General features: G+C 44.2%; 1 protein-coding gene across 6 annotated transcripts in view; it reads right to left on the bottom strand.

Moving 5' to 3' along the window:
- FGD3 (FYVE, RhoGEF and PH domain containing 3) overlaps positions 1 to 16,630 on the bottom strand; it is a 102,068-nt gene that overhangs the window by 27,944 nt on the left and 57,494 nt on the right. For all 6 annotated transcript variants that reach the window (XR_004419290.2, XM_033071534.1, XM_033071533.1 and 3 more), the window contains exons 5-8: positions 7,809 to 7,898; positions 6,444 to 6,580; positions 4,975 to 5,131; positions 469 to 607 (exon numbers count right to left, since the gene is read on the bottom strand). Coding sequence is in view for 5 of the 6 variants with exons in the window: in XM_033071534.1 (XP_032927425.1) it covers positions 469 to 607; positions 4,975 to 5,131; positions 6,444 to 6,580; positions 7,809 to 7,898 (523 nt within the window). In the remaining variant the exon portion in view is untranslated. The remainder of the gene's footprint in view (positions 1 to 468; positions 608 to 4,974; positions 5,132 to 6,443; positions 6,581 to 7,808; positions 7,899 to 16,630) is intronic.

The raw sequence follows: 16,630 nt of genomic DNA, 5'->3' as shown, positions 1-16,630 counted from the left end.
CAAACCGCTACCAACACCCTGCCTGACGGGGTGTCAGGTTGTACTCTGACTTTGTCAGGGTTTAGAGTTTCTTTCTTTAAAGTACTGTATTTCTATTTTAATTTCCCTAGGAAAGAACTGTTATTCCTAATTCCCATATCTTTGCCTGAAAGCCCCTTGATTTCAAAATTATAATAATTTGGAGGGAGGGGGTTTACATTCTCCATTTCAAAGAGAAGCTCCTGCCTTTCTTAGCAGACACCTGTCCTCCAAACTAAAACAGCAACTTTTTGTTCTTTGTCCATATATAAGCCACACTTTGGGTTCGGACCAAAATTTTAGTCAAAATGGTGCAGCTTATAATCATGAAATTACTGTAATTCAAATCTCCATTTCTACCATAGTCCTGATTCTAAGTATCTGAACACGTGAAGAAAAAACTGCCCAAGATTTCACTGTGCTTTTAGACAGAGAGAAGTTTACATGTACTTTCAGCATCTTTCCTGTCTGGGGATTCTTCCGGAAGTTTCTTTAAATAGTCCTTTAAGAGAAGCTCATAACGAGGAATCCTTTGCACTGGTTCAAGCATGTGATGCTGCAAAGTCAGGTTTCCACACACCTCCTGTTTCTGTAATGGAGAGAAAACAAGAAAAGGAGGGTTTGTTTTTTTTCTGCCTTTGGTGTTTAACAGCAATGAAAAATGACTATTCACATACAGCTAGAGGAGCGTACAGGAGCTTCTTAAGCTATTATGGATCAACACAGTCATTAGGTTGGAAAAGACCCTTGAGATGATCAAGTCCAAACATAAACCTAACACTGCCAATGCTATGATTAAAGCCCACAAGTGCCACATCTGCATGTCTTTTAAATCCCTCTAGGGATGGTGATTCCATCACTGCCTTGGGCCGCCTGTGCCAGGGCTGGGCAACCCTTTCCATCAAGAAATTTTCCCAAGTATCCAATCTAAACCTTCCCCTGGCCAAGCCTGAGGCCGTTCCCTCTCTGTCCCTGTTCCCTGGGAGCAGAGCCCAACCCCTCTGGCTGTCCCCTCTTGTTCAGGGAGTTGTGCAGAGCCAGGAGGGCCCCCCTGAGCCTCCTTTTCTCCAGGCTGAGCCCCTTCCCCAGCTCTGTTCCCTTCTCTGGACATGCTCCAGCCCCTCAAGCTCTTTCTTGTTGTGAGGGGCCCAGAACTTACCCCAGGATTTGAGGTGAGGTCTCAGCAGTGCCAGCACAGGGGATGGGCACTGCCCTGGTCCTGCTGCCACACCAGGGCTGAACAGGCCAAGGTGCCCTGGTCCTTCTTGCCCACCTGGACTCCTGTTCAGCCACTGCCACCAGCACCTCCAGGGCATTTCCTGCCAGGCCCTTTCCAGCCCCTCTGGCTCAGCCTGGAGCTGCAGGGGCTCTTGTGACCCAAGGACAGGACCTGGCACTTGATCTTGTTCAATCTCGGACCACTGGCCTCGGACCCAGCCTCTCCAGATAAAACCTATGGAGCCTCCCTGCTTGACAGCAGAGATCAGAGCTGGTGGGTATTATGTGAATCTTCATCCCGTGTCCAGCATTTTCTGCCAATATGCAACTACCTTCTTTCAGAAGGCTCAGAAAAACTCTTCCCCATCCACAGCCTTGTACAGCGTTGTTCTCTCAACTACACAAAATCAGAACACCCCCAGGGATATATTGCTTGCCAGACCTCACTGTATAAGCAGCAGAAACACTGCTCACACACCAGCTTTGAAAGGCAGAGCTCTCTCAAATTCTACTTCTTTTTCACTTGGCCAAGAAAGGGAAGAGGTTTGAGTCTAAACATCATCCTATAAGGCATTGATGTGCTCTGCATACAACGGCACTGAGTATTACAGTGTACCTCTTTTCACAGGATACTGTGAAGCAAAAGAACATTTCTATTTAACATAGGAGAGATGAGAATCTCAGTAAGAACCAGTAACTTGCTTTAAAACACACAGGAAATTTCTGCTAGTGATGTAATCTGACTCCATAGCAGCATGTTAACCACAGACACAGACAAGCTCTTCTACACAGCATTATTCTTACATCAGCCCACTAATGTGGTCTGTTCTAGTGTAAACAGTCTCTCTACAACCACGTTAATTTCTCTGTGCATTTCTCACAGAAAGGAACTTCTTTCAAGTATCTGCAATTTCCTCATAAATATTCCAGCCCATAGCACACTGCTGACTCGCTTCATTCTCACAGCAAGGCTGGAGATAACGGGATGAATGTCTGAGAGAAAAATATTAGCTATCCTTCCAGAAATTCAAAGGATTAAACTTGACAAGTCACAGTCATTAACTTATTAGTAACACTTGATTTTTTCTGCTTTCCCTAATTTAACATAATTAGTAACAGTGGATGCCTTAAGCGATCTATTATATATATAACACTTCAACTGGTATGTTGAAAACTTATCAGTGGCTTTTGATAGTACAAGAGATATGTCAGATGAGTGGACTAAGCATTCTGGGTCCAATCTCTACCTCCTGCAGCTATGACCACTGAGCAATGGAGCAAAAGGTGCTGTGTAGGTGTGACTAAATAACCCACAGTACAATTCTGTCATCAGCAGGCTTCTGAGGTGCATCTCCTGCCTGCATTGCCAGAGCCCTACTGCCTGGCAAGGGCTCTGCTCCAGCAACAGCAGAGCTGCCCATGGTCTGGAACCACTGCATACCGACAGGTAACACACATAATTTGTGTTGGGAGCTTGTTGGTGGGAAGAGACAGGTGAATTTTTGCCTGTGCTATAGGGCAAAGAGTCCCAAATGGATTTACGCTGCAGAAAGTCATGGTTTGTCACAGGCTGAGGACAGCAAAACACAATGCTGGTGTGCATGCCCTTAGTGGAAGCAGGATGGGTGCAGGCAGAAAAGGGTAAGAAAAGGCCATACGGAGCAGCAGTATGGCAGGAAAGGATCTCCCCTAGTCCTTGCTTCTCCAAACTTCTGTCTGAGTCTCTGATGTGGCCCTAAACCTCCAAAAACAGGGCCTCTCCTCTCCCAGCTTGCTAGGGGACTACTTGATTCCCAACAGCTGGCCCAGCAACAGTTCTCCCAATTTAGGGGAGGCAGCTGTGCTCCCTGCTCAGCTTAACCCACTCCTTGCCAGCCCTCCCCTCCCAAAAGACACTATCTGCTTTCCCAGGACTGACACAGGGATACTCATGAGTGTGCTGCAGCCTGCATCCCCTCAGCTGGCCCAGGGGACAAGTGGGATGGAGCAGTTCTATGGATACAACAGCATAACCAGAGCTTTTCCCCTCTCCCTGCACAGCTTTCTGTGCAATTATCAGAAAACACATGAAAATCCTTGTTAAGCATCCTCCTGTGGAGGTCAGATTCCAAGAACTGTGTGCCACTTTGGAAACCCGAGGAAAATCAGACAAACAGCAGATGCTGTCAGTGGCATATCTAAACTTTAGCACACTCACCTCAGAATGAATATGTATTTATTAAAAAAAAAATAAAATTAGAAATGAGGAAGACAAATCCAAAAGTATCAGAATTGCTGGGCCAAGGGTGAAGTTTCATTCTGTGACTTCTGACACTTCTCTTAAACCACAGAATCATGGAATGGTTTGGGTTGGAAAGTGCCTTGAAGACCATCCAGTCCAACCCCCGTCCATTGCCCCAGATTGCTCCAAGCCCCACCCAGCCTGGTATTGAAAACTTCCAGGGCTAGGGGCAGCCACAGCTTCTCCAGGTACCCGTGTCACACCAGCCTCACGGGGAAGAATTACAGTAATTTCACGACCACAAAGCGCACCAGATTATAAGGCGCACTTCCGGGTGTTGGTAAATTTCTGAACTTTGTCCATATATAAGGCGCACTGGACTATAAGGCGCACTTTTTTTTGCAGCGAGGATTCACGCGCAACAAAGTAATGAATTAGTAACGGAATCGCAAGATCACGGGGTTTACTGGCAGGTGTTCAATTTGCAAACATTTTTCATGGATTGGTGTAGCCTTTAAAGGCAGCCCCAGGCGCCCTTCCCATGTTGCGTGCCCCGGCACTCCGGCCCGCCCCCGGCACTGGCTGGCGTGGTTCGTGGCTTGGTTCCTGTGGCACAGCCCCCTGCCCACCGCACCTCGGTTCGCAGCTCGCACTTCCGGGTTGGCAAATTTCCGAACTTTGTCCATATATAAGGTGCACCGGACTATAAGGCGCACTTCTGGGTTCGGACCAAAATTTTAGTCAAAAGGGTGCGCCTTAGAGTCGTGAAATTATTGTACTTTCCAATATCCCAACAAACTCTGCCCTGTGTTAGTTTAAAGCTGTATGAAAAAAAAAAAAAGGTGGAAAAAAAGCTATGTGAGAAATCTGTGTACCAGCAAAAGAGAAGAAAAGAATGACACTAAAACTATGTTTAATATTAGTGTCTTATTATTTTCACAACATGTGTAATGAACTGGGAAACAAATAAACACACTTAAGTGAGAATCTCTCACTCCTGGTTCTGGTCAGCAGAGAGTTAATTTTTTCCAGTAGCCAGGAGGGGTTGTGGCAAGGGCCTCAGTGTTACTGGATAACACCTCAGGTCATTGCCAGCCTGGAAGAGAGGGTCTCATTTCAGAGGAGAAGGTTCCTTATGGTGGAGCAAATGTGGGACATGGAGCAGTTTGGGTGATGCTGGCCCTGTTTGGAGGGAGTGGTTTGGATAATGTGGCTGCAGCTAGACTGAGCTCTGCATTCTCTCTTTATTTACATTTTTATTTTTATTATTAATATTGTTGCTCTTACTGTTTGTTTCCTTATCTCATTGGTGTTTCCAGTAAATTTTTCTTACCTCAACCCATGATTTTTGCCTTTTGTGCCTCCAGCTCCCCTCTTCAGATGCTCCAGGGGGAGGGAAAAAGGGCAGAGGAGGGAAGCAAAGGAGTGGCAGTGTGATTTTGCAGTCTCTAAATTGAGGAATATCATTCCTAAACAATTACAGTCTCCAAGTCCCATTATGCCAATTAACAACATACCTGTATATTCTGAACAACGTCTTTGAAGGGAGAGGACCGCTGCATACATGTGTTCACTATGTCCATTGCCCTGTCAAAGTTCTTTACATATTCTCCATACATTTTCAGAAAAGGAGCAAGTTTCTGCAGGATGTCTCCTAGCCGTGGGTTGACACTCCTATGGTAAAGAGACAGATAAGTACTGAAATCTCTGGAAATCCATGGTATCTTCAGAGAGAAGACAGAGCTGTAAGATTTCCACAGTTGTCTCCCACATGCAAAAGCACTTACACATATGTGCAATCAAGACAGGCTAAGTTTAGTTTAAGGTAATCTATACAATATCCTAGATGAAACTTCAAACATGAATCCCGATGTACAAGGTCCCACATGAACACATAGTGAACATGATCTTTCTGCCCTCACTATCTTAAGAGTAGATTGACTACATATCAATTAAAGCAACACCTATATATCTCTTCTGCCCAGCACAAAATCTTGTGGGAAACTTTTACTTATTAAAATAATCCTTTTCACCACTGCCAAATATCTGGATTGGTTTTAATGCAAAGAGATGGTTTAGTTGAGCTGGGTAATCCCTAGGGGCCAGTAACCCCAGGTTGGAGCAGCAGTAGCTACACATGTCTCTCCTCCAAAGTCATGGCCAGGAAGAGAGCTAGCCATTCTTCCCCAGTCTGCCTGTGTAAGACCCTCTTTAGCCAGCTGACAAGCTTCTATCCTCTTCTGACTCCCAGACTCTGCAGTTTTCCTCCCTTTTGTTGCAGCTGTCTCTGCAAGCGTACATCTGGCACAGAGGTGCTGAGATTCATTAATTCCTTCTGGTCACTGATGAATGTGTGAAGACTGGACTCAGCCAAGAGAGAGGCAAGCCCTGGTCTTGTTTTGGTCAGTCAGGGTACTTGAAAGGGTCAGCACAATCTGCACCTGCCATTGCAGGACACTGTACACCAATGTGTCCCCTCAAATCAGGTTTCCTAGGTCTGACTTAACCTTTCTACCTATCACTGCATTTCTGCCTTATCTACAACTTACAGAATCAAAATCATTAGTGTTGGAAAGGACCTCTAAAATCACTGAGTCCTACCTTCAAATGATTATAGTAGCTAAATTTTAACTGGTATTTGAAAATATTTATTTCAGCTATGGTGCCAAAACAAGTAATTTCATTCCTTCCTAGTACTGTAATTTCATAATTGCAATAATAGGTGAGTGGGAATGCAGTAAGCAAAACAGCTCTGGCAATACTTTGAACTGAAAAGATGCTCACAATATATTCTGGAAATCTTGAGTGCTCAGGCCTACTCCTTACGTCAGAAATGTCTGAGACTTCATATTAACATATTAAATAACTAACATAACTACCGCATTAAACAATTTTTTAAAATGGAATTTTTTAAGGACTAGGCCTTATGGTTGCTACAATTTCTTGAAAATGTATTTTTAAAATAATTGTAATGTCAGCTACCTACCATTCTTGTGTAATTCTTGCTTTGAGCTCAGGGAGAAGAAATTGTCCATGGAAACAATAGATGGAAGAAATATTTGAGAAGATGCCTGTTATCACTTCAGATGAAATCCCTGCTTCAGACAATTTAGTGCAAAAAACCTGGAGAAGGTAACAAGACAGTACCAACATTTTTTAATGGAAAACACTCCTAGACATACTGATTTTAGATTGCAATTTTGCAAAGCTGACTGCTTAGAACAGAGATGCAGATTTTAATCCCTGGTAGCCAGTCCTTGGAGTCTTCAGGAGGTTCACAAAACCTAAGCCCATGTCACCCAGGGTTAGACATATCACTATAGGCTATAGAAAAAACCAGGAAAGTCTGAGCTGTAATTCAAAAAAGATTGAAATAACCGAGAAGATCAGACATCTCATATTTGGGAGCGCAAGCTGCAAAGAACATCCAGTCCCTGAAAAGCAAAATAAACCATGTGATTAGGTTTTTCTCAGTAGGAAAAATTACACTAGACTGAACAAAAGGGAAATACATTCCCTAGATTTCTATGGTCTAGAAACAGTCTCTGTTCATCTAATACAAACACTGCAAGTCTTCCATTGAGCTCCAAGAGTTGTAGGGTGAAGGGTTCTCCAAGTTACAGCTTCTAACAACATTTCTAACCAGATGACAGTTTTCTATTTTTATTTTTCCTCTATTCATTTTTAAAAAGCACTTGTCTAGCAATGTTTCTCGCCTCATTTTTATTTCCTGCATATTCACGGGTTTTTTCCTTTGATGTAATTATAGAAAGGCCTGACTTGTGTAGTGTCAACTCAAAGTCTGTGGGGAAGGAAGTTCAGACTCATCACATCAATTTCACTTCATCCCAATGTGTAAACATGATGGACAACAATGACAAAACACAGTGGTAAAAAAGCAGTTTGCTGACAGGGCACAGGGCTGACACATGTGGCCTGATTTTAGTAAAACTTCAACTTCCTGCACATCAAAGAGCAATCACAGATTTCATCATTTCTAAGTGCCTTCGCTGTCCCTGTGATTTCCTCTCCTAATACACCCAGGGAGGAACCAAATGCTGGCCTTCACTGTCCCTGTGATTTCCTCTACTCATACACCCAGGGAGGAACCAAATGCTGGCAGTGTCTGTGTCTTGGACTGCTGATTTCCCATTTCCCTTTCTGCCATCCCCATCCTCTGGCTCCTTCTCAGAGAATCCTCTCGCCCAAAGTTCGACTCTGGGACCCATGGCACACAGCAAACTCCATTGTCCACCTACATACAATGTTTGTACTAAGCTACAGCTTAGGCAATGGACAGGAGATATCATTGCTGCTCACTGAAAAGAGAGTTAATTCAAGATGGAATTACCTGGTCCAAGAGATGGAGTCTTTTAACATACGCTTCTTCCGTGTGGAGCAGCTCATTGGCGATGTTGAATAGCTTTTGGGGCTCTGTACACTGAAAAAAAAGTTATAAATTACACAATCCATGTTACCTCCATACTTAAGTTCCACTAAATGTTCTGCTTTTCATTTTGTCAGTGGCCAAAATCCCTACCAGCAGAGGAGTCTGGAGTGAAAGAGATTAATGCATTTCAGAATCCACTCGACATCTCTCAAAAGATCACTTTGCTCCAGAGACATTTCTAATGCTGTTCTCTGAAAGAGCAATTAGTAATGCAATCAGTGGCTGGTCAGGACATCACTTGAGTTCATTATGGCTTTATAAAAAGAACCAGAAACACTCTCTAAACCTGGAAATAAGTCTAGTCTATTTGAAAAACAAGGCAGTAGGCTGTAAATCAACTGTTCTCCTTTTTGGACTCAGGTCATGTAACTAAAATGAAAACCAGAAACCAGGCTGTTCAGCCAGATTTCTACCCTTGCCAGTACAGCATTACTCTCTATGGTATATTTTTAAGATTTTTGTGCAGCTTAAACATGGGCCAGTTCCCTGGAAAGAATCTTCAGCTAGGTAACCCTAATCACTTAGTGAAGCCTTTCATTAAGCTCATTAAAAAAAATTAGAAAGGACTACACTAATATCACGACTATAAGCTGCACTTCCAGGTGTCAGCCACTTTACGTTCTTTGTCCATATATAAGCCGCACCTGATAATAAGCTGCACATTACAATACAGAGTGTGATAAAAGGTCTATTCTATCACCATCTGTTGAGGGTGGGGGCAGTGATCCTTATCTCTGTGGGACATATTATCTGCTAATGGGCCATCCATTGAAACCAGGCAGGGCATTGTTCTTTATCTTTTCACAACCCACCCTTCCTCCAGTGAGTCATTTTCTGCTAAGGCCCATTGAGTCCCACTGTGGGACTGTAATTTTCAGTAATTTCACGACCATAAGGCGCACCGGACTATAAGGCGCACCCCCCGGGAGCTGGCACATTTCGCAACTTTGTAGATCACATAAGGCACACCAGACTATAAGGTGCACCTTTTTTTTTTTCCAGTGAGGAGCGCATGGCGCGCAACAAAGTAACGAATTGCTGGCAGGTGCTCAATTTGCAAACATTTTTCAAAGATCGGTGTAGCCTTTAAATGTAGCCCCAGGCACCCTCCCCGTGCAGCGTGCCCCGGCACTCCCGCCCGCAACCTGGCGCCGGCTGGCACGGCTCACGGCACCCGGCTCCCACTGCGCGGCCGTGCTGCGTCCCGGCCTCCCTGCGGCGGTTCTCGTTGCTTCCCCGGGGCTGCGCCACTTGTCGCTGCTTTTCGGCGGCCGCAGGGGCTCTGCTGGCGCCGCGATTCAGCAGCCACGAGGGGCTCGACCGGCGCTGCTTCGCTGTCGCCAATTTTTGGTGGCTGCAGGGGCTTCCCCGCCGCCGCTTCTTGGCGGCCACAGGGGCTCGGCCGGCGCCGCGATTCGGCAGCCGCAAAGGGCTTCCCCGCTGCCGCGATTCGGTGGCCGCAAGGGGCTTCCCTACCGCCGCGATTTGGCGGCCGCAGCAGCTCCGCCAGAGCCGCGATTCGGCGGCCGCAAGGGGTTCGACTGCTGCCGCTTTTTGGCAGCCGCAGGGGCTCCGCTGGCGCCGCGATTCGGCGGCCGCAGGGGCTCGGCCAGTGCCACGATTCGGTGGCTGCAAGGGGCTTCCCCGCCGCCGAAATTCGGTGGTCGAAGGGGCTCTGTCTGCGCCGCGATTCGGCGGCTGTGGGGGCTCCGCCAGCGCCGTGACTTGGTGGCTGCGGGGGCCCCACCGGCGCCGCTTTTTGGTGGTCGCGGGGGCTCCGCCGGCACTGTTTTTTGGCGGCCACGGGGACTCCGCTGGCGCCATGATTCGGCGGCTGCAAGGGGCTTCCCCGCCGCTGCTTTTTGGCGGCCGTGGCTGCTCGGCCAGCACCGCCTTTTGGTGGCCGCAGGGCCTTTGCCGCCGCTGCTCCGATGCTGCCGCTGGGTGGGCTCTGCTCGGGGTTGTTGCGGGCTTGTACTTCTCGTTCCCTCCGCATCCGGGCCAAGACCGCCTGGATTCTCGTTTCCCCCTCACCCGGGCCGGGGCCGGCACCGCCAGGCTTCTCGTTCCCCCCGCATCCGTGGTGGCGCCGCCTGGCTTCTTGTTCTGCCTGGGCCAGGGTCGGTGCTGGCTCCCTCCCTCGCCTCGTGGCTCCTGTCGGCTGCGGTCGCCCGCTCCCGCTCCCCCCTCGCGACTCGGTGCTCCCGTGGCACCAGCCCCCCATCGCGGCTCGCACTTCCAGTTTGGTAAATTTTGCAACTTTGTCCATCAGATAAGGCGCACCGGACTATAAGGCGCACTTCCGGGTTCGGGGAAAAAATTTAGTCAAAAGGGTGCGTCTTATAGTCATGAAATTACTGTACTTCATCCCATTGGAAGTTGCTCCAGCCAGGGGGAAGAGCCCAACATTTCTTACCAAGATAAAAAAAGAGGTTTTGGGACACTAACAGAGCCCCTTTCTCCACTGGACTCCAGAGGAAAACCTGATTTCTCCACATCACCACTGGACCTTTAGAGGAAAACTGCACCTTCTACAGGAGCACTGCTTCAACTGAATCACATCTGTCACTGCAGGAGGATGCAGCCACCATGGAACGGGACTGCTACCAACACCCTGCCTGACAGGGTGTCAGGTTGTATTCTGACTTTGTCAGGGTTTGGAGTGTCTTTCTTTGTAGTACTGTATTTCTATTTTAATTTCCCTAGGAAAGAACTGTTATTCCTAATTCCTATATCTTTGCCTGAAAACCCCTTGATTTCAAAATTATAATAATTTGGAGGGAGGGGGTTTACATTCTCCATTTCAAAGAGAAGCTCCTCAGACACCTGTCCTGCAAACTAAAACAGCAACTTTTCATTCTTTGTCCATATATAAGCCACATCTGATTATAAGCCGCACTTTGGGTTCGGACCAAAATTTTAGTCAAAATGGTGCGGCTTATAATCGTGAAATTACTTACTTGAAAACTCTAAATGCAGCTATAAAGCACTGACTTTAGGCACAGCTCAGCCAAAAGCTACATAGACCCTTCGCTCACTAAGTGCTTAAAAATATCTGAATTACTAGAATACAGGCTTGAGCTTTCCAACCATCTTTTAAAGTGTTAGACTTTAAACACTGTGCCTATGTATGATGAAACCAGTGCAGAACAGAGCATTAGCTGGCTTGTGTTCAGGAACACAAGCACAGAAAATGGGCAGCAAGGATGATCAAATGTAGGGAAACTATACTGGGCTGGATCAAAAAAAAAAAAGACAAATGCAATGAAAGTAAGAAGTGCATTAATGATTCCTGGAACAGAGAATATTGGCTGGGTGCAATTAATCACTATTTCTATGGGAAAACTGAAAGGCATCAAAAACCAAGGTGCAACTTCAGGGGCTACTTCCTCATGCAACAACACTGCTGGCAGCAACTTTCACACAGGCTCACAAAAGAACCAAGAAATATCCATACAGGAAAAATTCAGCTGAAGTCTGTTAAACACATGGGGCAATTTCCAGTTCAGGAAGTACCTGGGCTTGCCACCAGTAGCAGAGCTCCATCCCAAATGCCTGTCTCTGGTGCTCGCATTTAGGGCAAGGACTTGTATATACAACCCTGTGGGCCACCATCAGACTGTTCAAAAATATCAAATACAGGCTCTCTTTAAGCTTTTTCAATATCACCTTATTTTGTTTCCAGATAAAGTTGATGAGAACACTCACCCTCCACACACATTCAGACAAACTGTAGTACAACTGGAAACCTCAAAGGCTTTTCATAGCAAGCCATGAACTTCAACAAATCAGACCCATGTAGTTATCCTACCCATGTAGTTATCTTATATGGAATGAGGTGCCACTTGGCATGAAGTAGCCACAGCTCCATGAAGCAAGTATTATTGAAGGAAAAAGAATAGTTTTTCTTTATTTGAAGCAATCCCTCTTTTTCCAGGCATAAATCTGAAGATAGGCAAACATGCCATGAGTGCATGTTTGACATGAACTCTCTCTCAAATTATTCCAAGTCAGTTCAAATACTCTTTTAAGCTCTTTCAACATGCTACACAATATCCTTCTCTATTCAATATGTATTATTATTTAGGGGAAGAGAAAAAAAAATCACAGCACAATAAGGTTTTAAATTGTTCCAAGTAAATACATCTTACTACAATTTACACTGAAGTGCATTGCTGGTAAGTCAAACCCAGTAACTACAAGGATCTCTCACTGAGAAAGAGTTTATCTGCTGGTTTTGCTGGGCACAAAGGAGCGCTCAAATGAAAGGCACTGATGTAACCAGATGGCATGCCAGCCACCAAGAGCATCCTTCAAGTTGTTTGAATTCAGAATTGGAAAAATACTTCTTTCCAACCAAATACATTTGTACTCAGAAGTAAATCTTTACATAGCACAGGCGCTTTTTAACCTCCTGACCTTCACCATCTGCAATTCAGTTTATATTTCAAGAAAACTTGCTGACATCTGCTTAAATACCAAACAAGGGCTTAATAGACTCAGCTTGAGCTCAGTTTTACAGAGTGACTCTATCTTCAGTTGCTTTCTCTGCTAGGCAGAGAGACAGGCACATTTTTCAGACCAATTTGCAACATATTTGCCTTTCAATTGACATAACATTTTAAATTAAATTGTAGATTAATTAAATGTGAGGCAGTCCCATTCTTCTAACTTCCTTTAGTGCCATGGCAGGATAGCTTTAACAAAGCCTGAGTAATCATTCAGTTCACTAGGAATGAGACATTTCATGGTCTGTGTTTCCAATGGAAAAGTAAAATAAATCTGCAAACTGAGATTATGCTCTGCTTTGCACAATGCTCTTGCTGGGTGACTGCTGCCACAGCCACAGCATCTCCTGCGCAGTCATTCCCTGGAACCTTATACCTAATGCAGACGCTGGATAGAACAGTGTGGCTGATGGGGTGACAAGAAAGATGAGAAAACTGAAGAAGGAGGTTTTTCCTTCACAACACAGAAAGTTCACTCTGGTGCTCAAAGCAGCATGATGCACTTTCACTTCTTTGTGGAAAATTCAAAAATTCATTATCATCTGCAACTGTCCATTAAACATTTTAAATAAAAGGAAACAACAGCCTGAAATCAAACAGAACCAGTTTCTCATGAAGGTCAGAGTCACACTTGTAATGTATTTGCACCTCAAATCTTGCAGCAATCATTTTTCATACAACGGATGTGCACAACTATTTTCAGTCAGCATCTGCTCCAACAGGGCTTTCAGCAAATCTTGCAAGAGAGCTGCTGGGATACAGCTTAGGTTAAAATCATACAAGATTATACTTCAAAACCCCATCAGTCAGTCCTGTAAAGAACACAAAAAGTCCCAGAAAGATTATGGACCACTTCCTAGTCGACAATGCTGAAAACAATACAGAAAAGTTATCCTGTGAGTAGGATATCCTTGGTCGTCTTTGTTGCACTGAAGTCATATTTTCCTTAAGATACTTAAACCAAATATGACTATGATGATGATGGCATATCTGAATTTTCTCAACCAACATTATGACTAAAATATTGACATACAGACTTTTTTTTTTCAGAATATACGTGGAGATAATCTCACCCAAAGGTCTGAGTAGCAGGGCTGCAGGCCAAATTTTACAACATGCACTGGACAATGAAATCAGATGGGAAATTCCAGCCACCTACAGGCAGAATAGAAGCATGTGTCTATGAATGCATGAGACCCATGTGGGACTCCATTGTTACTATTCACACAACAGGAAGCAGGACAGAGGGAGAAAAGCATTTTTTGGTTATTACAAATGAGCATATATTACTCTTAGTGAAAAAATACCTAAATAAAATCTATGAAGCACTGACACCCCTCCCAGAAGCATTACTCAGACTCTCAGGCAGTTAGCATAAGTCTTGGGACTTTGGAGCATGACTATCCCTCAGTCTTGTTTTCACGTAACTTCTTTTCCTTGTAACCATCTTTTGACTATCCAGGTTAATGTGCATTACTTCCTGGAGTTCCTGACATTTTCTGAGAAATTATCAAAACTAATAAGCTCCCCTTGGTTCATTTTAATTTTGATAAAAAATAACTGGAAATCACAGTAAGCCACTCCTGAGGTTTTAAAATTTGTGCTAACAGTGAGTCCTGTGACTGCTGCAGACTCCTAAAGAAAGTCACATCTGTATAGCTAAACCTAGACTAAATAGAACAATATCAGTCACATATCAGGCAAGGTTATCTTCCCCAGTCATGGGTTGTGTCAAAGTTTGGGTGGAAGACGGAGAGATAACTGAAGTAGAAAAGAACAGTTATTCATGAGCTTTACTTATGCTGATATCATAGGAGTTACTGAGCCATCATTAAATCACTCTGCAGCTGTACTTATGCATTCTTCTCCAACTATAACCATTTTAATATTTAATGATACCACTGGTTACCTTCATGGTGCAGCTGCAAAGCCTGGTACTAGGGTTAGGAGGGGGAATGCAGGAAAAAGACACTGTCTCCCAACTTAAGGTTTTCTGAAGGAGATGAGGTCTCCCCAGCTCCCAAGCCAGCAGCTGATGCCAACTGAATTCTCCTCTCTTCCTCCAAGCAGGAAAATTATCAGTTTTGTCAAGGGTGATGTGAAATTCCAGCCTAAGAATAACCATGAAACAAGTCAACTTTGAATCACATTAGCTCTCCTTCTTCACTCTAGCCCTGAGTCCGTAGTGCCCCATATCTGCAACAGAATCAAAGAGGGGAGCAGGAAATGACCTCCAGTTGTGCCAGGGGAAGTTTAGCTTGGATATTAGGAAAATGTTTCTTCACTGAAGGGTCAGGCATTGGAAGAGGCTGCCTAGGGAAGTGATGGAGTCACCACCCCTGTAAGTGTTCAAAAAACAGGTATATGTGGTGCTTAGAGACACAGTGAAGTGGTGGACCTGACAGTGTTAGGGTAGTGATTGGACTCAATAATCTTAAAGGCCTTTTCCAACCATAATGATTCTGTGATTCTATGTGGACACTTGACACAGAAATCGGTTTCACCCAATGTGTCCCCAGAAGAGGGCACAATCTTTACACTGAAGAAGAGGCAGCTACTCTCTCAGCCTTCCTCCTCTATGTGACTGCAAAAACAAGGTGACTTAGTGTGGCTTGGTGAGCCTCACAACTGCCTTTTGGAACGGGAAATCAACTCAAACTGCAAGAGAAAACCTGCAGCGCATCACATAAATGCACATCAGGAAGAACGGTAATACAAAAAGCCCAAAACACAAGTTTTCTCCTGGAGATACCTCTCTCATAAACTCATCAGGTAAGCTCCAAAGAACTACGACCTCATAACTCTGTGTTTTTTCATCCTTATTTCCTACTATATGGACACAATCTAAGGAACACGACTTAAGAGCAGCCATCAAATCATCAAAGCCTTACAAAACATTGGTATTTGTCAACAAAGCACTTCATAATCATATGGCAAAGCGTTCAGTTGTGGTTGTCACAGTTGGTTTGATACAGCATTGCTAGTCTAGTCTGTAAATTTAATTCCCAGATTAAAGACTTTTTTGTGTAATGTATTACTTTCCAGGAGTTGGACTTTGATGATTGTTATGGGTTCCCTCCAGCTCAGGAAATTCTATGATTCTATGGTTTCTTGGTGGCTGCTGCAACTAATAATGTATCTTTTAAACAGTATTTCCGTGGCACACGTGCACATATATACACATTATGACTACAAAATAATTAAAGTATGTCACAGTGTATGTGTATGTATAAAGACACTCGCCAAGCTCTGAGGTATAGAACTTGCATGCCATTTTCATAATTCTTTTACAGTCACCAGGTGATTGACCAGGAAACTAAGAAATGCATTCTAACGTCCACATTTCTGAATGGGCAAGCCCTTGACAGACACAAATCACAATACACTTGGTGATTTCAACAGAATCACACAATTTGTACAGACTGAAGTGTGGATGCTGCACTTCAATAGCTGTAGATCGTTAGGTGCAGCTGCTCATCATACTCTTTAAAACACAAAAAATCAGTAAAAATCTCACATATTAACTTTACTGCCATCATGGCTTGGGGGAAAAAACCTAACAAACCCAAACACCCCCAAATACAAACAAAAAGAGCCATCAAACAAAAACTGGAACATTTTGTAGATATTTTGCAATATTCTGTTTTGGTCTTTTGGAAAAATCTAATCCCTTTTAGCAGCACTATTTCTAAAAAGAACTGTTTTGATAAGCTGATAATCAAAGGAATCTGTCATTAATCTTACACAGCTGCTGCAAATACACAACAGCATGGACTACATTAGTCTGGAATCAAAGAAAAAAAAAAATCTCTTTTCCAGCTACAGTTTCCTGAAGAGTAATTTGACATAACTACCATTAAAACAACTTATTTGGACTCAAGAAGTGGTCACACCAACAAAAGCACGGGTTTCTGTTAAAATTTTGTGTGAGACAAGATTCTGATCCTGCCCATTCTACTCAGACACAAGGTCCTGACCCATGCACTATCCAATTAACTCTCTGAATAACACAAATCTCCACGGAAAACAACATACTCTAACAAGCTGAACCTAGACAAACCCAAACATCAAACACAAGTTGGGAGTCTTGACCTACAAAAGTATTTGAATTTTAACAGCTTACCTCTGGCTGTGATGGATTCTCTTATACGAAACCTTTCAAAGCAAGCTGGGAACCTTTTTTAAAAACTATCTAGGTCAGGAAAAAGTTAGGAC

This window comes from Catharus ustulatus, chromosome 13 (genome assembly GCF_009819885.2).
Source record: "Catharus ustulatus isolate bCatUst1 chromosome 13, bCatUst1.pri.v2, whole genome shotgun sequence".
NCBI classification, from domain to species: Eukaryota; Metazoa; Chordata; class Aves; order Passeriformes; family Turdidae; genus Catharus; species Catharus ustulatus.
Note: the sequence above shows the minus strand (reverse complement) of the source record. Positions and strands in the feature narration are given on the sequence as shown.